Source organism: Tachypleus tridentatus, chromosome 13, assembly GCF_004210375.1.
Source record: "Tachypleus tridentatus isolate NWPU-2018 chromosome 13, ASM421037v1, whole genome shotgun sequence".
Classification (NCBI taxonomy): Eukaryota; Metazoa; Arthropoda; class Merostomata; order Xiphosura; family Limulidae; genus Tachypleus; species Tachypleus tridentatus.
In genome coordinates, this window is record NC_134837.1 from 93,461,184 (window position 1) to 93,488,147 (window position 26,964).

Consider the following 26,964-nt stretch of genomic DNA (forward strand, 5'->3'; position numbering starts at 1 on the left):
TAGCCTATTTGTAAGAGTTGTTTAAATCAGCTTTTTAATTTTTATTAATTAATTTTTACAGGAATAAAAATACACTTGTTTGCATTTTAGCTTGTATTGTAAATTGTTTTATCAAACCAAGTTAAGTATAGTACTGCATGGAACATAGCTTTCCATCAAATCAGTACTTTTTGACTCCAATTACAGTAGTTATATGTGTTTGTCTCTCTATTTTGACAGTAGGGATGTTCATGTGTGTAAACTGTTCCAAGCCTAAAGAAAAGTAACATTTACATTTGCTAAGGTTTAACACTTTCCAAACTGGTGTGCACTTTTCAGGTGTCAGGCACCCATATGCATAATCAACTTTCAGATTGTAAATACATGTAATTTTTACTCAAAATATTTTATAATTAATATTTTCATCATGTTTCTGTACATTTAATTTTATTCACAAAGAAAAATGAAAAATAATCAATTTCTACACACTTCAGTCAAGACATTTATTGATTACATATGAAAGTGTTCTACTCATCTCAGAGTACAAATTTCTGTTACTTGTATCTTTATTTAACATAATTATGTATGCCTTATTTTTCACATGATTTTTCTGTATTTGCTGGTTTTGTTACTACAGTTATTTCTTCTCACACTTGTGTTATGTCACATAGCTTTTAACAATTACTAATGAATCTCAGCTTTAAAAGATGGGTGGAGCCAACAACAGGATAAACAAAAGGTTTAAGCAGTAATTTTTGGTTTTTAAAGATGTTTCCTTGTTGGATAGCAGTAAGTTTATGGACTTACAATGCGAAAAATTATGGTTTGATTTCCCACAGTGTATAATGTGGCTTTGTTCTAAGACACACAAACAAGTAATTCCAAAAATGTGTTTCACCATCTGTTGCTCTTTTAGCGCTAATCGAAGGATACTAGAATTTTACAATACTTAGTGATAAATAAGACTTGTGACTTTTTGTATAATTATTTTTATATTTTATTTTTGTTATTGAAAAAAATTTTATGTTAAAATATGTGTGCATGAAAGCTACAGAAATTTATTCTATAACAGAACATTATAAATGCTCGGTTGTGTTTGCAGAATACAGTATGCAAAGGAAAAATATTTCAGTTACTCAAATCCTTAATTATGGAATATCATTGCTAAGTTTATTGTTTTTAAACAATTCACATAAATTAAAGCAAATTATCTACTTTAACCAAACTATATTTATTAGACTGTTTTTGACTAAAAATATTGCTAACAAAATCACAAAGGTAGTAAATGTGATGCCATTTTGAAAATTAAGACCTTAGGTCACTGATAAATCATTCAGTTTTTTCCATATTTTATCAGTTGAAGCAAAATAAAATGTCAAGAGAAATATGATTGTCAATCAAGTTGAAATAAATTGAATATAAATGGAATTGAATTTTTTGGTCAAGAATAAAAATTTAAGTGCTAAGTATTTTTAGTGTTTTTTTCAAAACATTCTTACAACAAAATTTTGTAAAATTATAATTTGTAAATTGTTGTATTTGATGTTAATAACAAAAAATTTTTGTTCCTAAATTAACGAAACACAATATGTTAATTTATGTGAAGTGATGTGATGGTAAAAGTTTCAAAAAGATAACTATAATAACATTTCTGTTACTTGTGTGTTTTATCCACTGCCAATAGAGTCTTTTGCTTAACACTAAAGTTGTTAGACTGGCTGGATTATATAGAGTGCAGTTGCAATTCAGTTCACACCAGTTGTTTGCAAATCACTTATATTAACCCTTTATCATATCCACCCATGTATTTATACATGCTGGACATCATCTTCATCTGTGTGTGTGTATATATATGCCATGTTTCACATGTCATTTAAGTGCCTTGCACCTGGTTTGTTGTTGTCAACTCATTGCTCTTGTAATGGGAATAAAAGCTTTCTATGAATAAAGAGTTAATGACAGTTCAACTATGACTGTATGTTGTAATCCAACTGGTCGAATAATTTCTGTCATTGAACTAAAATCTTCATTGGTTGTGTGCTATAATGATTGACCCTTAAACTGCAGGAATGTTGTTGCTTACAACATCAGTTGATGATGGCTGCTGTTTAAAGGCTAAGGTGTAGATGGAAACATTCTATTTACTTCTTGCTGGAAACCATTACTAGAGAAAAATATCAACGTGGTTTGTATAATTGTCATTCTTATTTTAATGTAGCATTACCTCTGCATATGTAAGTACATACTGTAATAATAAGTAACCAAAGAGATACCGGATCAATGTTCTGTCAAAACATGTATGTTGTATACCATCAATAAAACTCTTCTTTATACCAACAAATGGTTGTTTGCCTACATATTACTGTATTATCATAATGTGTTTCCTTACTTATTTAAAACACTGTAGTTTGAGTTGGCTAGTTGATAGTATTTGTATATTTATCTGTAATCCTACTATTTTTCTAGCCTTTTGTTAACAAATGGACATTTTTGCTTATGAGTTATGCAAACATGGACTTTACTGAGTCTTGAAATCAGATGAGTAAAATTAGGTATCAGAAAACAACCCATTCCCCTCTATAACATTAATTGAATATGGACATGTCTTTATTCATAAAAGATTTCAAAGTTTTAGTACAGCTATCTGTACTTAGTTCAAAGTATTCAAAATGTACTATTTTTGAACTTGATAATTTTGCCTTAAGTAGCTGCCTTCTGCATTTGTAATGAAAAAACCAAAACTTGTCTGTCTTCACACTTGACATACCTTCTGGATAATTTATTGAGTTGTACTAAGCAAAGTATTTAACAAGTTTGTTCTTCATGTTTGTGTAGAAGAAAAAGTCTGAAACTGTTTTCCTTTTTCTGTTAATAGTTTTTGCCTGATAATATAGTATTTTGGAAAGTACTAGTGGAGCTCAGAATTACAATATAGTTCTAAGCAAAGCTATTTCTCTTAGAACTTCACTCTTGATTGTTCTCCAGTTTACTATTCCATAATTTGGTATAATTTCCTGCAAGGGATTTTAGTGCCAGATCTTTTTAATTTTTGAATGATTAATATAATTGTTTGTAACCAATTAAAGCATTTGTAGATCTAACTCATTTTTTAAAAGTTATTAAAAATATATGTTGGATCTATCTTTAACCTGAGAATGCCACATAATTATTTTAATATTAGAACTACACTGAGAAAATGCTATTTTGTAAAGCATTATTTCTCAAAATTAGAATTCATGGTAAAATCTAATCAAGTAGAAACTGAAGATTGGTGCTTGTAAAACATTTTTAGTCTTTAGAGAAAATTAAATACTATCAAAATGTTTTGTTTTTTTCTGTTTGTAAACATCATGGTTTTAACCCAGTAATTTCTTCTGAAACTATTTTCTATGAGTCTTATTAACATTGTATCTACACTTTCAAAATGTATTAAAAGTTCAATAACTTTAATTATTTCAAAACTGGTTTCAAGTTGTGTCTGTACCTTAGAAGAAATAGGCCAGTAATTTTGGGTTGTCTACATTTGTAGTTTTGTTTTAATCTTTCACATGCCTGGTTAAAGATTTGTTTTTCAGATATACCTTTTATGTGTTCTTCAAATATCATTTTGTAAAATTTCTTGAATTGCACTTTGAGGCCATGTGTGCATTATAACATAACTAATGTTTAGGGTAAACAATGGATTTATTGGTCTGTCTGTGCTCTTCTATTCTTTAAACTAAAACTGTAATTAGTTTTTAAAAAATCCTCAAAGCCATCCCTTATCAATCATATGGTTATCAAACTTTCTCTTAAACTAACTTAAATTTACTGCCTCCACAATCTGAAGGCAACACATTCCAAAAGCCAGCTACTGTGTTGAAAAATAAAACTCTTATGTGAAGATGACTTCAACTCTGCCAAAATTTATATTTGTTTTTCTAGTCTTATCATTCTTATAATTACGTATGGGAAAAAATGATACATCAGCACTTTAACAGTCTTAAACACCTCAATCAAATCTCCTCTAACTCTTCTGTTGTTTTAGTTTTGTTTTTTTCAAAAGTAAGCAATTTCAGAGATCTTAACTTCCTTCCATATGACAACTCTTCCATCCCAGGTACTATTTTAGTAGCCCTCCTCTAAACCTTTTCCAACAATTGAATGTCTTTCCTAAGGTAAAGGACCCAAGACTGAACACAATACTCTAAATGTGGCTTAGCCAGTGAAATCATAAGTTGTTTAGACTTGTGTTCAGTATTTCTGTAGCTATGACTTAAAATCCTGTTTGTTCTACCACTAACAACAGCACACTGTTTGGATGGCTCAGGAGACTGATCAACCACTAAACCAAGATCTCTTTCTTTCATGACACTGTTAAGGTTATTACCATCCAAAGTATACATATAATTCAAATTATAACCCATTTGCATTATCTTGCATTTATTATAATTAAAACCCATTATTAAATGTATTTGTCCAACTCACTAAATGATCTAAATCCTTTTGTAAAGCAGCAACATTCTCCTCACAAGGTAGTAAGACCCTAATATCATCAGCTAATTTAAATAATTTATTGATCATTCCTTTATTTGTGCTATTGGTGTAAATTAAGAAAAGTAAAAGTTCTAAGATTGAGCCCTGAGGTACCCTACATGCAACAGTAATCCATTTTGACTCAACTCTATTTATAACAACCCTCTACTTTCTTCTAGCCAGTTCCTCTTTTATCAAGTTAGCTAACTTATCCCCCCCACCTAAAGATAATTTTTTACAAACCTTTTATGTGACACCTTGTCAAATGCTCTTTGAAAATCCAAAGGCATCAAATCTATACCCTTACCTCATCAACATAAGCAGTAAACTTTTTTAAAGAATGTCAGGATATTTGTTAGGCAAGATATTCCCTTAGTGAAATTGTGTTGATAGTTCAACAAAATTTTAGTTTCTTAAATGATTTTACAAGACATCTTGTACCAGACTTTCAAATATTTTCCTACAACTGATGTTAAAACTAATCAGTCTATAATTATGATGACAATATCTATCAATTCCCTTGAGAAGAGAATTAACATTAACCAACTTCCAAATCCTCTGACCTGCCTACTATTCAGGGACTTAAATAGTAGGAAGCAGCTCACATATCTAATCTTTAACCCTCTCCTTGAGGAAACGTTATTTGACCAAGGAGCCAGATTTCTATATACAGCAAAACATCAAACCTGATGGAGCAGTTGTCACTTGCACCCAGATGTTCCCCAGTTTCCACCCTCTCAACCATTTCTGTATTAGGAGTTAACAATATATCAAAAATATCATTGCTTCTAGTAGGTTCCTTGACCAGTTGATGAGGAAAAATATTTTTATTGGTTTCCATAAACTTTTCTTCCTCAAGGTTTGATTCTTAATGTTTCCTGAACTTTATGCCTAAAATTAAAATCACCCATAATCATGATCTCATTAACAGATAAAATCTCTTGTAAAGTTCCTCATGAATTTCATCAGTATCATCTCATGGTCTGTAACAAATTTTCACTAAAAGCATTTTCTCTTTATTCCTGCTAATAGAGACTCAAATGCATTCAATGTTTTTGCAGTTATCTGTGGTATCCCCAATTTTACATATAAAGCCATTCCTCCCCCTCTTTTTAGTACTCTATCCCTATTAAATAGCCTATAACCCTGTGTTTCAAACATTTGTCATCAAAATCGTTTACATTTAACCATGTTTCAGTTATCCTGATTAAATCAAATTCCTCCATTTCTATCTGTTATAAAGTCATCTAACTTGTGTCTTCTAGTATTACGATAGTAACAATTAAGCCTACTCTTAGAACCACTTTTATATGCTCATTTTCTTCTACATTGTTTTTTTTGTGTTTGTGATTCTGCTATCCTATTAGAGTAGCTGAAGAGTTTGTGGTGGCTGCTGTTGATTGGCTGTCTTCCAGTTTATCAGTTCAATATTTGAAATGGCTTCTGCAGATGACCCTTTCTTAGCTTTACACAAATATCTGAAACAAAAAAAAAACTCTTACCTCTGCCATAACTCTTGTTACATTTAATGCAAACTTTTCTAAAATATTTATTGATCTATATTGATTTTCTTGGGAAATAAAAATTCACACTTTACATTAGCTATAGTAATCAGAAAATATTAAGAAAAATCCATTACTGATATAGTAAAAAGAAAATGAAATGTTATAGTTTCTTTATGTTATTTCTGCTTTAAATATAACAATAAGTGTTAAACTTTTGCATTAGCCAGATCTGGATAGTGATAGATGTGCTTTTATGACTGACAGTTATTGTAAGTTTATAGTTCGTCATCATTGGCTGGTAAATTCTGTGAACAAGAAATAGAATTTAATTTTTTTAATGATTTAATAGCTTATATACAAAACAGTTTGCTCTTAACTTTATAAATGTTCAGTATGGATAACCAAAGCATACAGTACATGTATTACACTGTTGTTAAAACTGTTGTATTTGCAAGAATAATTAAGATAATTTTCTTACTTTTGATATTGTAGGTGATTATTTTATTAAAATAATATCTGAGCTAAACTATTTTTTTATTTTCAGTGAAATATGAACGAATCAAGTTTCTTGTTATTGCACTGCGGGAAAGCATTGAGATCTATGCATGGGCTCCTAAACCTTATCACAAGTTTATGGCCTTCAAATCCTTTTCTGATCTGATTCACCATCCTTTACTGGTAGACATGACTATTGAGGAAGGTGTGCGATTGAAGGTCATTTATGGATCAGGAGAAGGTTTCCATGCAGTGGATGTGGATTCATGTGGGGTGTATGATGTTTACATTCCAACTCATGTAAGTTAGAGTTGGTTGTATTTTCTCATTCTAATAAGCTGTGTAAAATTTAATGCTGCTATTTCAGAACTGCAAAGTCTAATACTAGTCTGTTATATACATTACATTTTCTTCGATAATATAAGTTCAATTTATTTAGCAGCATTTTTTACCTGATTCGAGAAAGACAAGTAGATTTTGACTTGTGCTCCTAGAGGATAAAAAGGTATTGTGCATTGTATTCTACATGATTAAGATGATTTTTTGTAATTATAGATAATGTTTTAAAAATGTAAATCAATCGAAATTGTTGCTTCTGAATAAAATGTTGATGATTGGTGCTTTACCACAGGTGACACTACCTATAATGAGAGAGGGTGTTGATTTTTCTCCTGTATTCACCCTTTTCTCATGTCTTCATTACTGTTGCTTCCTCAGATATTTAAAAACCTATTCAGTTGAATACACACACACACATTCATAAAATTCTGGATCCAGCACTGGTTTATTACTTTATTTTTATGTATTTAATATTATCATGTATTGTTTAAATAGCCCATAAATATTAAAACTGTAATGGTTAGTCCTGGATCTACCATTGCATTATTGCTTTACTTTTAATTATTCTAGATTATTTAGTATATTAAAGTGACTTATGAAAAATTGTTGTAATTGAGTTTGTTTTTAATATACAGTTTATCTTTCTTGAGTAAGCCCTTTTGTGAGACTAATTAATGCAGATTTTAAGGCATCTAAAACATTCTTTTTTTCACCATGTAACTTTCCTTTATATTGTTTAATAAGTTAACTTTTGATACTGACTCTCATATTTGGCATTTAACTCTGCAAAACAAGAATACTTGAAAACAAAATACTATAACTAGCTATTATGTGGCATTTTTAAAAAAATTGTTAGGAATTATTTCAGTCTTTTAAGATCTCTGCTTGCAAAATAAAGTTAAAAAATGAATATAAACCACAAATATCTGTAGCTGCATTATTAGTTCATGAAATTCTTTTTTTTTTTTAAGTTTTAAGATTGTTGATTGAAGGTTTTTATTTCAGAGCCAAGGTCCCATCACACCCCAGATTATTGTGACATTGCCAAACTCTAAAGGAATGCAGCTGCTGCTCTGCTATGATAGTGAGTTTTAATATTGTACTTGATACAATTTTTCATAAAACTTATAAATCTTTTTTATACCCATGCTATTTTTATTGTTAATAGAAAAAAAAAAGTGATATTAACTGTAGAATCTTAAGTTTAATAATTATGGAGTGCCATCTCATAGCAAGACATTGTTTCATTTTAAAACATAATCAGCTATTATTTATATGAAGTAATGAATGATAAGACACATGAAACTAGTTAGAGACAATCTTAATATTTTTCTTCTGTGTTGTAATTATAGTCACCTTTAGGGGTGTAATGAAGATAATGAGACATTATTTAGCAGCCATCTCAACTTTCTTATCTCATGGTTTTGTCCAAGTAAAACAATGGTTGTGTGGGCATTTTAATTATTGCTGTAAAATTAATGAATTATGTTAGACTTGATTTTAACTTTCATTTGCAAATATGATTATCTATATTGCTAAACACGTTAATTCTGTCATAAGCAACAAAATTGTTTTTTTTTTTATGTTTAACCCATTATTGGGTCTCTGAGCATTGCATGGCTGTACTTAATATTCTGCATATGCTATTAGATTTTATTATATTTAAGAAATTGTTTTTAGTGTACATTTTATTTTGGTAATCAGTTGAACTTCTATTTTTAAAATTACAAAAAAATACACCTAACTTGTCCCTTGTTGTTGACTGAGATTTGATTCATCAGCTCAACATGGCATCTTAAGTCTTAATGTCTTTTATTGTGAAAGTCTGATTGGTAATCTGAAGATGGAATTGAACCAGTAGAATTTACTACTACTGACACTAAAATGTTTCCGTTTGTTGAATGTGAGCATTTTAATCTTTTCTTTTACCATAACTTAAAGGCATTCCCCTAGAAATTCCACAAGCTTAAAAACAACTTGGTATTTCCCTTTTTGCAGCTAACACAATTAGAGAATGGCTCATAGATAAACTATGCAGGTGGTCGTAGATAAACTGCATGTTAGTTTGTTTGTTTTTTGTAGATATTTCTTGATCGTTACATTTTTGTGGACAAGTGCATTTATTCTGCTATTCAAGAGTGGTAATACATATTACTAAAAGAAAATATTCTTTAACATGCTTTACATAACAGTGAACTACATGAGACTATGTATATACATTTTTAGATGAAGGTGTTTATGTAAACACATATGGAAGAGTTAGTAAAAATATTGTTCTCCAGTGGGGTGAGATGCCTACCTCAGTTGGTAAGTGAAATGTACAGTTATTTACTAAAGTATGTATGTTTAGTTAAGGCAAATAAGTCATATTGATATACTTTTCACTGATACCATAAAAGAAGCAAAAAAAAATGACATTAGTGAATGAAAATAATCTTGATGAAATTTAAGACATAAACACAGCCTAAAAAAAAAAAAGAAGTTTCATATTGACTTTGCATTCTGAACTATTATTACATTATTAGATATTTTTATATCATAATTTTTTGTAACAGGATTGTTCACCTTCTATTCATCCTGTTTCTTTTTAATCCTATGTATGTAGGCTTGGTCATTTTGATCTGCCTTGTATAACCACCAAGTGACCATGAAATATACATACTATAACTGTGAATTTACTAATTGCATCCTTACAAAATTTAATAAGCAAGTGTTACCAGTTTGTTTTACACTAAAAAAAATCAAATTTTTTGAGTTCAGTATTTTCACAAAAGATTAGTTTGTGAATTTACATTGCCTTTACTGAATCAATCAGAGGCATTATGACTTTCATGTCAAGAATAACAAATACTTTGTGATCTTAGTTTTCATTTATAATTTGCATAACCTTTAAAACATCCTAAATGAATCTCCAAAGATTTATTGGTAAACTTTATATTTTATCTGTTATTTCCTCCAATCTTGACAAGGTATACATGCCCTGTCCAGTTGACTGGCCTTGCTACCACTACAGAATAAAAATATACTAAATAAAATAGGAAGATACCATTTTTCCTTTTAGAGTGATTGTATATTGTAAGACAATAGCATAATATTTATATTTAAGGTCAAAGCTAATAAATTTTTCATTTAGTTTTAATTCTTAACATCAGCACTTATACACATTCAGATTATGGCAATAGGTATTTATTATACAGGACAGCTTGGTACAAACAAAGAATCCAATTACCAGCACACTCATTGAATAACACAACCATGCTTGCAGTGTGTACATGCTACCATTTTATTTATCTGATTTCATTGAAATTTTCTTATTCAATAACTTCATATTTTTTTATTTGACTTAAAATTAATAAATCAAAAATGAACATGGTAAAAAAAATTATTAATTACATTTGAAATCTTGTCTTTTTGAAGTTTGTGTTCTAATGCAATACACATCCACAGCAAACACTAGGCCTACTTAATGATTGTGTGGTCTTGGAAGTTTTTTTTTTTTTTTAAATTCAGATATGTAGTTTAGAATATGAAATATATATATTACCACATGTGTAAAATAGAATATACTGGAGTCTAGTCTGATGTTGGGCAAATTCTTAAGTTAGAAAAATGTCTAAAATATCACTTTTGTATCCTTATATTCTCTCACTTAACAACAGTACTTTGAGAAATAATCATACAAAATTACATGTGTAGAGAGCTGTTAGTGAGATTTTCATCATGATTGTATACACTATACAATATAAACACAGGCCACTTTATCTGGCTTGCTATGCACATATTGGTCTGGTGTGGCCTGATGGTTAGGAAACTTGGTTTGCAATCTGAGTGACTGGTTCAAATTCCATCCCCAAACATGCTTGTCCTTTCAGCCATGGGAGAATTATAATGTAAGAGCTAATTCAACTATTCATTGATAAAGAGTATTCCAAGAGGTGATGGTGGATGGTGTTGACTAGCTACCTTCCCTCAAGTCTATCACTGCTAAATTAAGGATGGCTAGCACAAATAGCCCTTGAGTTGCTTTGCATGATACTTAAAAAATAAACAAATTTAACATCCCTGAGGCTACAGTCATGATAACATTTCATTCAAATTTAACAACTCATACAGGCAACATCTCTTGCAGTTAAATTATTAAATAAATCTATAAAACTATAAAGAAGCAACGAAATAGAACTAAAAATGATATCAAATAATAATGTATGGAGTTGTATCCACACTATCGCAACAACACAACAACATTGTATTTCTTGTTATCAACAAATTTTTTAATAATAGCACCTGCAATTATAAAAAGTAGTTTAGAGATTTAGGTTATGTGAACATTGGCCACAGTTTTCTCTTACAAGGAAATGATTTGCTAATGGGTGAGTGTTGTGACAGTCAAGTTACAGTTGGTTATGTTTCACTTTATGCCATTGTTACAGTTCTGAGTAATGGTATGAATTTGAACATTTGTTTGTGGTGCCCAGTTGGCTTTAAATCATTGGAAACAATAACTCTTCTCATATTGATTATACATTTTTACTTTTTATGGCTATGATAGGTCTTTTGGGCCTATTTTAATTTGTTATATCTTTGGCTATACTACTACTCCAAAAAACTGTTTTTATTTTTTACACTTTCCACTTTTAATTCATTGTTATTCCACAAAACAAAGAACTATACTACCCTTCTTTAGCATAAACAAAAATATTGCATCATATAAACAGAAAAGTATCTCATTTATGTATTGAAATTATGGTAATAATTGGTAGTTATGTAAAGTTAGTTGTAGAAATAATAATAAAAAACATTAACCCACTTTTTGTTCAGTTTAAAATAAAATCATTGCCTTAAAATAATTATTTTTAGAATATCCTGTGAAATACAGGTAATAATAGGAATTTGGATTATTTTTTTAACTTTTATATTGTATCTTTTATCTTAATTTAATGTATTTTCTGCATGCAAAGTGTTTAGAATATCAAATTTTACCCAGTGTATTGTACTTGATGCTATTATTATAGTTTGTTTTAACTTCCACAGTTTAAACAGCAGCCATCATCAACTGATGCTGCTACATACATTTCCACTGTTTAAGGGTTAAAATAGTAATGAAAGAATCTTGTTCAGAACATTGTTTGTTGTCTTTCAGCCTATATTGGTACTGGACAAATAATGGGATGGGGTAATAAAGCAATCGAGATTCGAAATGTAGAAACTGGCCACTTGGATGGAGTTTTCATGCACAAGAAGTCTCAGCAACTTAAATTTCTATGTGAAAGGAATGAAAAGGTAATGCAACAAATGTTTTTAATTTTTGTAAACATGGTGGATAATACTTTGCATGCATTAACTGAAGTATTACTTTCATGTAACATATTGATTTAATGCATAAAAAAAGTCCAGAAATCATCTAATGTCTGTTGTAAGAGTAGAACATTTTGCACTTTGAACTAGTATCTTATCTTATTGGAAGATAAACATAGTAAAAGTATAGTTCAAAGTACTAGATGCCTGCAAATTAATATTTATAATATTCAGGAGAAAAAGGCAATTTTAATTATTCTAGTAATTTATTCCTTGTCATTGTACATTTTATTTTGTTTTTTTAATATTACATGTTTTACAAATGTATTTTGACAGCTCTTAAAATTTGAAACTAATATAAATATTTGTTAAAATTATTTCATATAGTATTCTTCACAAATTTTCAAATGCATATAACTATAGTTGGCAGCCAGTTAAGTGGCACATTGTTATTTAATCTCTTTCATATTTTGTCATCTATTTCTTTTGATAGATATTGAATTTAATCGATAAGAAATATTAAAGGTACATTTTACAGAAAAAAAGAGAACTTTGCAGTCAAAAGAACTACTCATACTGATTAATTTTGCAGGTTCACATTTTTTATAAAAAATATGTGCTAATAAATGAAATCTATAACTTGGTGCAGAAAGAGCCCTTTCCAAGCAGCAATCCAAACATTTTAGTTTTTACATGATGTACTGTGACATAATAGTTGCCAGACAAATTGCCAACACCAGTGTGTTGAATGTAAATAAACATGACCAGTGCATACGGAGAAACAGAGGCGGAGTCTGTTTTGACTTTGTGTTCTGAACAGTGTCGAGTAGCACCATATCAATTCGAACCTACTCTGAACGAACCTAGAACAGTTACTTTTGACACAGATCTGACAAGTTCTAGTGATGAGGACAGTTCTACAAGTGAGAGTAGCAGAACTGTGAGTGATACTGATAGCTCCCAGGCCGGTTGCTAGTCGGTCATACCTCCAGTGGAAGAATGGTAAGCCTAAGTCATGACAACAAATATGATCTGTATTATTTCACGTGCAACTTTAAGCATCTCGAAACCTGTCTGGTGTTTATAAATTATTGGTATCACAGACTGGGTTTTATTTATTTGTACTTTGCCAACTATGGTAACTAATACTCGGGCCTGTACGCTGCAGGCTGAGATCAGTCCTCAGCTCTACACGAGGAAAGATGGTGGGGACGATCCTGTCTACTGCCGATGATTTTTTCACTCTCATCCTGCTGGGCTTGAAACCCACAGAATCCAAAACAGTGGGATCTGACACAAAACATGAACATTCAAAGTGATCTTGACAAAGCTTTGCATTGTGTGAAGGAGTCCAGTTCTTCATATTGACCATCTGCACCCACTGTCGCCACCTTGCCGGTTCCTTCTCCTTGCACGGAAAAGAAAAGAAGCTTTTACCCGATGCTGAACTGTTTTTACAACCATAAGCAACGCAGTAAACCATGTTATCATAAAACAAACATAAAGTAGCAATATCAAGACAAAAATAGTCTCACAAAGTATGTAATCCAAAAAAAGCACCGATAGATTTACATAAAACACCAGCACTGAAAGGAACATAATGGTTTGTGTACAACGAAGCGTGTTTGGCAACTATTACGTCATAGTTGTAAAACGTCACGGAAACAGCCAAACGACCGAGAGGAACTTCAGTTTGAGGACCTGCATATTTTATTTTATTTTTTATTCAAAAACTAAAGTGTTTAAAAATATGGCAACCACACAGGAATTATACCTAACCAAAGTACAGTTTCTAAGGCAATTATTAAATTTGTTGAAAATTCACTTTTAAGCAGTTATCTGAAGTAATCACTGTATAAGTTCAGTTAAGCCTAACCATTAGACAATAGCATACCTACCTTTGTAGAGAACCTATCCCTGATAATTAGGTTGGATATGATGGCTGTGTATTAGTATTCTCAGGTAAGAATAGTTTTTCAGCAAAAGTAGATAAAAATGAGCTGAAGAATAACAGATTTGACCAAAATATTTATAACACAGAAAATCTGAAATCTCTGACTTACAGTTTGTGAAAATGAAATAGTCTGGATGCAATGTAAAACACGATGAACAATATTTATTCTTTCAACTCAAAGAAAAAGCAATTGTGTTTGCTTTGGACACTGTATCTGAGCTGTTCTTAATCTGTACTGCTCTTCATAATGACTTATTACAGACTTACCAAACTTTACTTTAATTAGATAACATTGTAACATCAAACCTACCCAGAGCAGTGAATGCTGCCCAAGCAACTGATTATTCCTGTTCAAACTTAAGGGAGATTGTAACATTATTGTCGACATTTTTGTGTAAGGTACAGCTTTACAGCCATATATATCACTTGGTATAAAGTGTCTTAATAGGAATAAGAAATCAGTATTAATGTCAGTGAGAGAGATGAGTTTCAGAAACATTGAGTATCCTGTTATAGCACATTAAATCCAAGTGTGGTTGAAGAAAAACCAAAAGCATATGCTTGGATTTTTTTGTTTTTTTTTATTCAAGATCAGAACACTTACATAAATAAAGCTATATTAAAATACTCTCCATATGAGGTGGTAGCAACTTACATTAATCATTTGTATGCATAAACTCTTGCTGTACATGCCCTGTGACTTTGAGTAGAGAGTTCAAAAGACTAATCACCCATAACACTACATCTGCAATTACTCCAAAACAAAATATGCATACTGAATTTGATTAGGATTACACTAATAATGCAAGCATGAAGATGGAAAAATATCATTACTTCTTACTTCAAATAAAACCATAATAATTGAGCAAAAAAAAGTAACTTTTAAGTTTTTGCTACACATATTACACCAGAAGCAAAGTCATTTCAGAAAAAATATTTCCCATTGAATGTGATGATGATGAAACTGATAGTATGAATGAAAATTAAAATGCATCATCCTTCCAATTTCAAGTCATTGAGCAAAAAGCAATACTACTCTGTTGTTATTTTAACTCTTCACCTTACATCAACAATGAAATCACTCTAGAACAAAATATAGCTGTTGAATTTATTGGTGATAATGAAATTAATCAAGAAGATGGAAGTAATATCAGCAATTTTCACCTTAAGTAAAGTTAATATAACACTGACATTACTGCAGAGATGCCAACTATTTCAAATGACTGATCGTAATGATTGTAGACAGAGCCCTTTATCATTTGCAGCTACTAAACCTGACCAATGTCTCTAAGCTGTTTATTATTGTATTATTATTATAACTATTATTATTTATTACTCCTATAGGTTGCTCATTTATGACTGTTTTGTGTATTTAATAAATAAATTTTAAAAAAAATTATTTTGAAATTGTCTTTTATTTAGTTCAGAGTAACAAACATACTGGTAAAACAACATTGAACATGCACAAACAGTAAGCAGAGAAAGCCTTTGTGTAAGGACTAGTTTATATTGTGTTTATGACACTTATTGTAATAGTTTTGCAGCTGTTGCAGCCTTTGCTTTTGTGAGAATGTCTCTGGATGGTTGGGAGCGAAAACAACATTGTCCATTTGACTGCATACACATCTTGTGTGTTATGATATTGTTCAAAACTGAGGTGCTCAAGTTTGGTCTGAATTTGCTTTTGATTTTAGTCACTAAACCAAATATCCTTTCACTGTTAGCATTAGAATGAAAGATTGTAAGAATTCCAAGCATAACCCTACACAAAATGTCATACTTCTGGTTGCCATTTCCATCCTTAACTGAAGGACAGTTTCTGAGAAAGTATCAATTTGAAAGTTCAAATATTGCCCTTCTGACTTGTCAATAGTGTCATGCTCATGTGTATTGACAAGGACAGGATACCTGTCTGTGAAGAAGCGTAGAGAAGAGAAATCTTTGCTGACTTTCAGTTTTGGATCAGCAACCTTTGCGTGAATCAGAAGTTCATCATGTAGAGGGAAATGTTTCATCATGTAATTTGTAGCTGCAATATAGTATTTCTTGACACTGGTGTAGAAGCTGATCAGATCCAGGTCCTTTTCATATTTAACAATGTATTCCTTGGCATCATTTCCAATAGAAACTGCCTCATCAGATTTGTGTAAGGATTCATTGTTGTAGTCAAGTTCAGTGATGTTGTCTTCAAGATATTCTGGCTTGATGTATCTAACAAGTATATTTTTAACTTGTTTAATCAGAGTTCTATACATAATGTGTATGCAAGGTTCTTCTCTTTGCAATATCAAATTGGCTTGCTCAAATAGAGGAATTACAGACTGAAGAAAAAGACAAAATAACAAGTTCATTTTATTGTCCAAGAAAACAGTTAACTTATCTAACTTTCTCTGCACATAACATTTCTTGGTTACTTCCTTGCTAGCTTTCATTTTCTTCTCTTTTTCATTGATTGTCTCTTCTTTAGTTCAAGGTCAGACTGCCTAAATATATATTGAGTTATATCAAATGTTTCTTTGTCTGATTTTGGAGACTGTTGTCTTGTGTCTCTGTGTGGCTGAGAGGATGTCTTGAGTGCGTCCCTGTGTGGCTGAGAGGATGTCTTGAGTGCGTCCCTGTGTGGCTGAGAGGATGTCTTGAGTGCGTCCCTGTGTGGCTGAGAGGATGTCTTGAGTGCGTCCCTGTGTGGCTGAGAGGATGTCTTGAGTGCGTCCCTGTGTGGCTGAGAGGATGTCTTGAGTGCGTCCCTGTATGGCTGAGAGGATATCCTGACTGTTAAAGTCTTGCTGCCTGACTAAGCTGCACGTTTAGATCCTTTTGAATCTAGTTTTTCCTTTTCACAGTGAAAATACTTCTTCAGTGACTTCCACATGTCCAATATTCTGTTGAGGCACACCCGAGGTGATAGCCATTTTGTGTTAACAAGTTGTAGAATTTTTATTTCTTTGTCATACAATCCTTGAAACTCTTTGAATGTTGTTTTCTGCTAGCACTTTTGTCCAGAAAATAGTAGATATCTATCAATATATCAAAAACTGGGCAGGGCAGCTTTCTGGGCAGCAATATTCATGAGGTGACAGGCACAGCCCATGAAGTAAATGCTAGGCTGTCATCTTAAGATGTGTCTCATCACACCTTTACCTATACCAGACATAACTGAGGCATTGTCTGAAGAAAAACTAAGACGGTTTTTCCCATGGAATTTTCCTCTTTGTCAGTTCGTGGTCCAGAAGCTTAAAAATATTCTCTCCTGTTGAAGCTTCTTTCCATTCCACCATTGTCAAAAGAGAATAAACAATTTTTTCAAGCAAAGTGTCAAGATATCGTACAACCACTGGATACAGTTTTGAGTCGTCCATGTCTGTGAATCCATCTGTGGCTAAACTGTAAACACTGTTAGTAAGTATGCTTGAAATCATTTTGTCATCTTCACAACCCAACATTTGTACAACGGCTATAGTTTTGGTTCTAGCACAGCCATATTTTTTTGCTATATCAGAGTCTGGAAACATTTTTCTGAATAGATGTTCTGCATGATCAGCTACAGCTAGGGGTAAATTATGAGCAATGACGAATTGCGTGAACATCACTTCTGCATTTATGGTTTCATATTCTGAATTCTTACTCATAAATGTCATTATCTGCATCGTTTTTGTCTTCGCCTCAGTCTTTTGTTGGTGAGATGCTAATTTTGTATGTCTGGAACAATCGTTTATCCCGCCATGCACCACAGAAAAATTGATGTGACACACTGTACAAAATGCATGACTGTCACTGACTTTTGATGCAATGACCGGATATTTTGCACTATACTCTTTCCTAAATTTTTGATTCACAGTTTTAGTCCTTTTAGATTTGCCAGAAACAAGACAATCTGATGAACGAGGCCTCTTTTTCTCCATCTTGTGAACAATTGCATTGGTGTTTCTATGCAGCTTAATAAAATGAGAAATACCCATCTATTCGAGTGCTGATTGGCTGGCAAGCACTGATGACGTAACTATGGATTCCCCCACGCACCCAGTATGGAGAAGCACCACACTCAAACTATTGGTAGATGTTGGAGATACAAATATTTTTTATTATTTCAAGCACAAACATGATTATTGCAAGTAGCCATTTGAACTATGTCTTTTATTTATTATCAAAATTTATTTGTATCTCACTACAAATTTTCTTTTCACCCCTTTCAAGCCCTGGGGGAACAATTTGTCACTTTATTGTATAGGCCTATATAATATATAATAATTTGAGAGTTGCAACAAGTTGTAATATTTGTCTGTATGAGTGTATAGTCGTAATGTATACACCAAAATCGTAATGGTTGGCATCTCTGTTACTGGCCTCATGCACAGAATATTGCCTTGTAAAGAGAAGATGATTATTTGGTTTTCTTTATATTTAGGCAAAACACTCCTCTATATTTCATTGAAAATTCATATGTGCAGGATTTTCTCACAATCTGCATCTAATTTGGAACTGTTACAATAATGAGAAACTAGTGGCACACCTATTATGGTGGAAAATATAGCATGTTATTACTGAGCTGTTACCACTAAAGTTATTTTTTTGTTGTAAAAAAGATGGCAACTTATGTGAGTTACACATGGTGAATATTTATAAATGAATATTAGTCTGGGAATCAACCTGGGATAAAGGACTTATTAAAATTTTGTTTAGTCCTTTTGTTACATAAAATTCCACCTATTCTAGTCTAGTAGATGCATCTGAGAGGGTTGAAAAAAAATAGGATGACACTGTCATATCAGCCACCAAGCTGAAAAATTGATTATTGTATTTTACCTCAAGAACTCATTCAGTTGTCTTCTGCTATAGCCAGTAGTGTATTTTGGCAAGACCCAGGAAACAAATGTTTTGTTGGAAAAAGATTCAAAGAAAGTATCTTGTTAAAGTGTGTTCAGTGAGGCAGTGTCACAGAAGTATCTAAGCTAATTGTCAGGCATGATGAACAAAGAATGGTTCATACCTACACAGCCTCCCATATCATTGTGTTGAAAAATTATTCATTTATTCTGTTACTTGGTGTGATTCTACCTTTTAATGATTGAAAACCAGTAAAACTTGTATCAGACAATGCAGGCAGTTTTGGTGTCCTGAAATACTTGTGTCAAAACCCAGCACAGCTCGACAATACATTTTTACTTGTAATAAAATGTTCATGTACCATTTATGTAGTTGAAAAATGGATGAAACCTCAATCTTGTACATTACAAGAAATTTTCCAAAAAAAAAAAAGAGGAACAAAAGCAGCTGCTACCTCAATAGGGCAGTCTGAAACAATGTATTGATAGGGCTTATTACAGACATCTATTTAGCACAATGCTATTATAACCTAGCTGGAAGTATCATCACACACTGAATGAGAATGAAAGAGAGATGAAGCAACAGATACTGTCACTTTGTTATTGATGGCTCAAGCAGCAGTTCCAGATGTGTATTAAAACTAATTGTTTATAGCTGTTGAAAATCAGTAATCAAAAAACAAATGCAACTGCTTATTTATGCATGATTTTATGGTACTGCCATAATCCAGATGGTTTGTGACAGTTGGGTGATAGCCAATTTGGCGACAGTAAATTATGTCGAAAGATAGGTTTTTGACTGAACAAGTTGTTGCAATAAAACTATTTGAGAAATCAATTTGTCAACAATTGTGTCATGAGATCAATTTGTTGTTACATTTGTTTATTTAGGGGAAGGCATGTATGTTTACACATACATGTATTAGGTTTGCAACATATACAATTAAGTTGTTGCATTTTGAATAGATAAATACAAAATATAATGATTTGATACAGTGAAACAAGTTTGTAAAGTATTGAATTTATGCTCCAAAAATGAACTGAATAAGAAAATAATACAAAAATATTGAAATTTAATGTATTATAGATGCATTACAGCAAAAACCAAAAATGATGTAGTAATGATTTATACAATAAAAAAGCTACAATCTTGCCAACAAGTTGAGCTAATTATTTTATTTCGATAGCCATAAGCACTCACATAGCCTACTATCAGCAATACTACCATTATATTCGAAATATCAGTATGTCAATGAGTCTGTTGGCAAGTGGTGATGTCGGCAAGTGGGTTGTCATCGTGTTGTCTGTCGACTAGTAATGTTGATAAGAAATTTAGCTTTGCTGAGTTGGCTATCACCCAGTTGACCCTGAACCATCCATATAAATTCTTTGTGACTGGTCATGATTCTAAATCTAATAGTAATTTTGAAGTAAACAATATATTATGTAACACTCCTAATGTAACTAATAGAAGTATTTCTATATAAATAATGATCTGTCTGGAATTTTCCTCACACATTTCTGAATCAAATGCTATAAATCTTATGTTGTTAAAAAAGGTCTTTGTCTGAGGAGACTTGATTGCATATTGGCTTTTCTATTCATAATAACTTACCTGTTTCTTTGCCTATCTAACTTTTCAATGCAACACATATGCTACACAATGGCACATTGTCACTGTCATCACATGAAAACTGATTTCGATTTCAACTTTAGTTTTTCTTTATTTGCAAAGTGATTCATTTAACTTGCATGTGATTTCCTAAAAAAAACAAAAACTGATTACACTGAATACAGTTTCTGTTGCCTTTTTTAAGTTATTTAGATGTAAAATATACACATGCAGTTTGTTCAAAACCATGTGTTTATTATTTTATGAACACACACATGCAGAAGCTTATGCATATTCAAATAAGTTAACTGTGATTACAACTTTATATTTACTTTACTTTTCAATAATTTAGTTTTAGTGTATTTGATTATGCTTGTAACTGTTTTATACTGTGTACACTATTATAGATACCATTACTAAACTTTATTGTTTACTTTGTATAGTTTTATTAAATGAAATTACTTCAAAGTGAGTTTGTCTGACCACAATTTTTTTAGAAAAGGATTTATTGATTTAACAAAATGACTACAAGAAAGTTTAACTTAAATGCTGTGCTTGAAAATGACAGAATGAGGAAAATTCAAGTGAATGGCATGAAAATCAACACAAGTGTTTAACAGGTTGTGGCTAATATCAGTATAATGTTTGTGCTTGCTTTAATATGTTGACTCCTTTTGAATTAAACAGATGTAATATAGAATGCACTTTCAGAAATTCAATATTATTAAGTTTAGTGTTGAATTTCCATCATTGTAAATGTATTACAATACCAAACATGTGGTATAAAATGCTCAGTTGTGCGTATGTTATAATGCCATACTTAAATATGTTTCAATATATCTGTACAAACAATATCAGATAATTGATTTCTCAAATGTTGTTCAGATGCACTTCTCATTCTCTGGGGTGGCAGAAGTTCTCTAAACAAAAATGCTTAAGGTCTGATTAAAGTATAAAACTTTTATTAAAAAAGAAAATGTGCTGCTCTATTTTCTTTGATCTTAAATAAATAAGGAGATTTAAAGGGGTTATTGAACATCCCCTTCATATTTAATATCAGAAAAGCCATTAATGTTGTGTATCCCTCAGCACAGAATGAACTATGTAACTATTTTTAGAATTCTTAAAAACAGAAGGGCCCAGCATGGCCAGGTGGGTTAAAGCGTTCAACTTGTCATTTGAGGGTTACGGGTTCAAAGCCCTGTCACACCAAACACGCTCGCTCTTTCAGCCGTAGGTGAATTATTATGTGATTGTCAGTTCCACTATTCATTGGTAAAAGAGTAGTCCAAGAGTTGGCAGTGGGTGGTGATGACTAGTTGCCTTCCCTCTAGTCTGACACTAAGTTAGGGACGGCTAGTGCAGATAGCCCTCGTAGCTTTGTGCAAAATTCAAAAACAAACGAAAACAGTATTTTTTTCAGTAATGGTACATTTTTGTACTTTTATTGCATTATTAATGTTTATTATGTTAACAAAGAAAATTGAAGCACAATTACATTTCCTATCCTTTGTTACAAACAAGTTTTTATTTCACTCATCTAATGGATATGATATTCAGTTAGCACTAAATTTAAATCTCTCTTTATATGCTTCACAATACCTAAATGTTATTTTCATAAAAATGTACATAAATATAAATATCTTCTACTTGTAGGTCTTTTTCTCCTCTGCAAAGAGTGGCTCTTCATGCCAGATCTACTTCATGACTCTCAACAAACCAGGAATGGCTAACTGGTAACACTTAAAACAGCCACTATCAAAGTAACAGTAATAGACTTCCTTATGAGTTCAAGAGGCTAACTCTATGGATATTGTGTAATTGCTTATTGTGTTATTACTTTTAATCTGATAAGGACAGAGACATGCTACAAATAATAACTTTACAACCAAGCTTCATCGATTTCATCTTAATGTTTTTAATTTTTTGATTGCTCAAGAGTTGAATACAGTTAAGATGCTGTCTATATTCAAGCTTTGTAAATATTGATACAAAAAGATATATAAAATATGTAGATGATCTCTTCTTTTTTTTATTGCACTTTTAACTGTAGTAACCTGCCAAAAAAAAAAGACTGACAGATATATGTTTTTGTTGTTTTGTTTTATTTTACCTTTTCTTATTGTGAATTGTAGCAGTTTACAAAGCTTGGTCAACTTAATGTATTTTGTAAATCTTAAGTGTTTTGATGTGCCTTTAAATGATGTATTCTTTAGTTTTTCACCAGAGTTTGGTAGGGTGCAAAGAAGGGTTATTAAAATGTTTAATACATGTACATGTCTTAATTATACAAAATAAAGTAGTTTTAAAAAAACTTCTTTTTTTGATAAATAAAATACAAAAAAGCTGTTACCAAACAGATCATTATTTCAGATTTTCATACAGTGTTATATTAAATAAAGATTTGAAAGAATGTGTAATAATAATGATAAATATTTTATTTTTTAATCTCATATCTGTATTCTATGCCAAAATGTGAGGTGTATGTTGGGTCACTCAGAGAAGTTCTATTGATATTTATTCATAACAAAAAAACAAAAGTCAGCAATCAGCCATCTAAAAGTTTAATTTCTAAATGCATTTCTTTTTCAAACTTGAGTTATTTGTGTTCCTTTGTAACTAATTAAATAACATTTATTTCTTGTTTAATAGAAAATGTATTGTCCCAATAACCTTCACCTGGTTATATATTTTCATTGTTACCACTATCTTTAGTAAATAATAGAGTATAAAACTACATGTTTTTAGTATGTCAGTGTTGTATTCATTAAGATCTATCATCAAAGTTTCATCTGCAAAGTCACAGTCATTAAGAATAAGATAAATAAAAAATACAAATTTTAATTTATTACAAATGGATTTTCTAAAGGAATTAAGAATACTTTGTATACTGCAACTAGCAAGAAATCATACTGATGTATCAAATAAACTAATTACAAAAACTTCTTCATACAATGAAGGTGTTGTGTGTGAATTAGGGATTTCAATTCATTCTCTTTTACAGTTAGGAATACAGTATATTATGTGTAACTATTCACTACTGAAAGTTTACTTTCATATATTTGATACTATCTTCAGAACTTAGAATTTTGTAGCATACGTACATTCATTGATTTGTTCCTAAGGAATCTTCCTGATTTTTCAAAGTGTTTACCATACTTTTTAATTGTTGTTTCAAATACTGTTCATTTCAGTTTTGTTAAATGAGTAAATCCTGTTTTCATATTCATTGATTAAGTGGATTAAATAACTTAGAAATTAAATAGACATTCTAGAATATGCGTGGAGAAACAAAGCAAAAAAAAAGAGCACTAAACTTTTGTAAAATCAATTTCAGACTAGATCTGATAAAGCTGTAAGGTTTTGGCCTTATAATATCTTAGTTTTCTAAATGAAGCTGTCTTTATTTGTTAAACATATTTGCAATCTGCTTCTCAACTAAAACAGTTCTCTTCTTTTCACTTTGTTTTAGAGAGTCATTTTAAAGCTTTTTATTAAGCAATCATCATTCATGATGATTATTGTCTAGTTTGTATCTTCCTTTTGTTCAGTTAGTTTGTTAGATTGTAGTGATTTTTGTGATATATAGAAGCCCAGTTTTTCAGGATGTTTTTAAATTAACTGTAAAAGATGTTACTATTTTTGTAATAAATGACAGAAGTTTGAGTAACTGGACTTTAATGAGAAAGTTAAATGTAGCAGCAATATATGTTTTTGTGTAGGTAATTAATCAAGAAATTGTTAATTTTAAACACTTAAAATACTTTTCATGCTTCAAACTAACATTGCTTTTCATTAAAATGTTTTAGCTATAATAACTACATACATACAGTTGCAAACCTTTCAAAATGCCATTGTTTTAGTTTTTCCATTTAAAATTGGTTGATCTATTAAATATTGAACCTGACATTAGTACATTGTATATATTAACTAAAAATAATGAACTATAAAGACAAGCTGTAACAAGATGTAGCTTATAGTTATATGGAGTGGATCATAGTAACAAAAGAGTTGACAGGAAATTTGAATATTTAGCATCATTGGAAACTGGTGAGAAGTGATGTTTTAAAGTTTGCTGCACATTGTGTAACTTTTTATACATATTTGTTTGAGATTTGTTTACATCTTAGTAAGATTATAAAGTTCTACTTTATTTTCCTTGTATCCTGTACATATCATTATTTAAAAGTATTTCAAAAAGGAACCTGGAACAAAACAAGTTAGTAAATGATTATTTAAAAACATGTATATTGAAGAATTTCCATTAAAATAATTTTCTGTCACATATGCTTTCAAAATATATTAAATATTAATACTGATTTTAAAAAATTGCAAGTTTAAATTTATTTTTAAAAGTTAGTCAAAGTTCTAAAACTTTTATTCTCCTCAGAGAAGGTTAGTAATAATTTATAATTAATGAGTACAATTTTATTTCATAAATTCTTTATAACACCCACCTAGTGCTTCCTTCCAGGGGTATCTTGAACATGTTCTTCCTAATTAAATTCTCAGGTATAAATGTCATTTCTTTTACTTGTCACAAAAAAATAAAGAAATGCAAGATTTCTTTTTATACTTAACCTTGATGCTGAAAATGTTTTCTAAAAAATGTAATGCATTAACTAATAAGTACTCACATAGAGTCCATGTGAACCCCAACAAAATAATAATGGGTCCCAATCTATTATATCTATAAATTTATTTTTTACTTTAGTAACTTGGAAAATACTGAAGATTTTTGTCTGGTAAATAAGTATTTTTTTAATAATTTTGCTTCCACATGTGAAATACCTTGAACTAGTATGGAGTCTAGACTCAACAGGAGTACTTAAGGGTTAAATTAAGACAACTTACTTACAGCAGAGTGTTATAAAGCTAGGAATCTGCTACAAATTTGTTATATTTAGTGGTTAGAAGAGCCAGATGTAGAAGTAGAGAACACAGTTTGAAAACTTAATAAATCTTTTTTTTTTTTTGTAAACTGAAACTGAGTAGTTCAGTAAACAGACGTTTTACCTTGATATTTCTTTGTTTTGTAGTAATTCTTCTGAAATTTATTAAATCTTTCTAAACATGCATAATTGGTTTTGTATAAATTATAACTTATTAAAAGAAGTTTCATATAAATGATTAATTGTCCAAACCCAATATATTTATTTATATGGATATATTAAAAATTATGTTAATAAATTACAGAAAAAACGAACAACCAAAAACACAATGTTAACTTGGGTAGGAATTGAATCCATGTTATTCTAACAAATATATTATTTAAAAAAAAAATTTTAAAGTACTTTCAGATGCATTCTTAATGTTGTAATTTATTTCATTGTTTGTTTATGCAAAAGAGATCCTTAATGAGTGTAATTCAGTAATTATGGTTTATTTTCACTCATGTTATGCTTTTTTATTGTTATTGTAAATGTGCATGTTCTTAAAGTATTTGTTTAGAATGTGTGTATATATTTTTATTAGGAAATTAATTTTTGTAATAGTGGGTTCATTTAAATTTCATTTTGTTCCATACATTTTAAATACTTTGTGTGTCTTCATGAAATCTTTCTTGTATGTGCTTTTAATATGTGTATTGGGTGTGTGCAGCCCAGCTTCATTGGTGGGCCATTAATGTAAGGCACCTGTGGAAAGGGCTTACAGTGTGAGCACAGTATACAACATTCTTGCACAAGTGGATGGTTGAAGAGTACAATGTTTTTATTTTCAACCCAAATCACCTTTTCCTCCAAGCCACAAAATAGGGATAGCCCTGTTAAAAAAAAATGTGCATGTTCTTGTTATGTTAACAAAGAGTGTTATACAAAACCTGAAAGAAATTTCTGCCTTACTAATAAATGCAAAATTTGTGTAAAGTTTGAATGTTTTGAAGTATGGATATCCAAAACGTCACTCATTCATAGCACATTTCAAATGAGAAACAAGTTTATGATATTAACCTACCATTAAGTAGCATAAACATTATAATGCCCATTACATTAAAAGATTTATTTTATACATAATACAAAAACAGTTTTTCTTTATTTCACATAATACTTAAGAGTAATGTTAGTTTAGAAAGAGGAAAGTGTTTTAAAAATATAACTGCAGGGAAAAAAAAAATGTGAATAGACATAACCCAAATACAGATCACAAAGTTTTGACTTCCCATAGAGTCAAATTTTTTCTCAAATATTACATGACTTTATTTGTTACATCTATCTCTTCCACGAATATTCACATTTACCATCATATCTCAAGGTCTTAATATTTTTAACAATTTCTTTATTTCTGTGCAGATGTCTTTTGAGTTCTTTGTTTAATTAATTCCTCATTTTATTCAACTCTAATGAATGATTCTATGAAGTGTTCATACATGTGTAACACCATATTTATTTATTTATATACATATCACCATTTTATATTGTCACGTATCTCAGTAGCTTACAACAGACT

The 26,964-nt window shown here is 30.7% G+C and overlaps 1 protein-coding gene across 4 annotated transcripts in view; it reads left to right on the forward strand.

Annotated features, from left to right (window-relative positions):
• The window catches only part of LOC143238476 (serine/threonine-protein kinase mig-15-like), a 145,969-nt gene extending 119,578 nt beyond the window's left edge, over positions 1 to 26,391 (forward strand). For all 4 annotated transcript variants that reach the window (XM_076478744.1, XM_076478746.1, XM_076478745.1 and 1 more), the window contains 5 exons: positions 6,544 to 6,794; positions 7,839 to 7,917; positions 9,060 to 9,140; positions 11,974 to 12,113; positions 22,174 to 26,391. In XM_076478744.1, the coding sequence (XP_076334859.1) occupies positions 6,544 to 6,794; positions 7,839 to 7,917; positions 9,060 to 9,140; positions 11,974 to 12,113; positions 22,174 to 22,257 (635 nt within the window). In that variant the 3' untranslated portion in view covers positions 22,258 to 26,391. The remainder of the gene's footprint in view (positions 1 to 6,543; positions 6,795 to 7,838; positions 7,918 to 9,059; positions 9,141 to 11,973; positions 12,114 to 22,173) is intronic.
• The last annotated feature ends 573 nt before the right edge of the window (positions 26,392 to 26,964 follow it).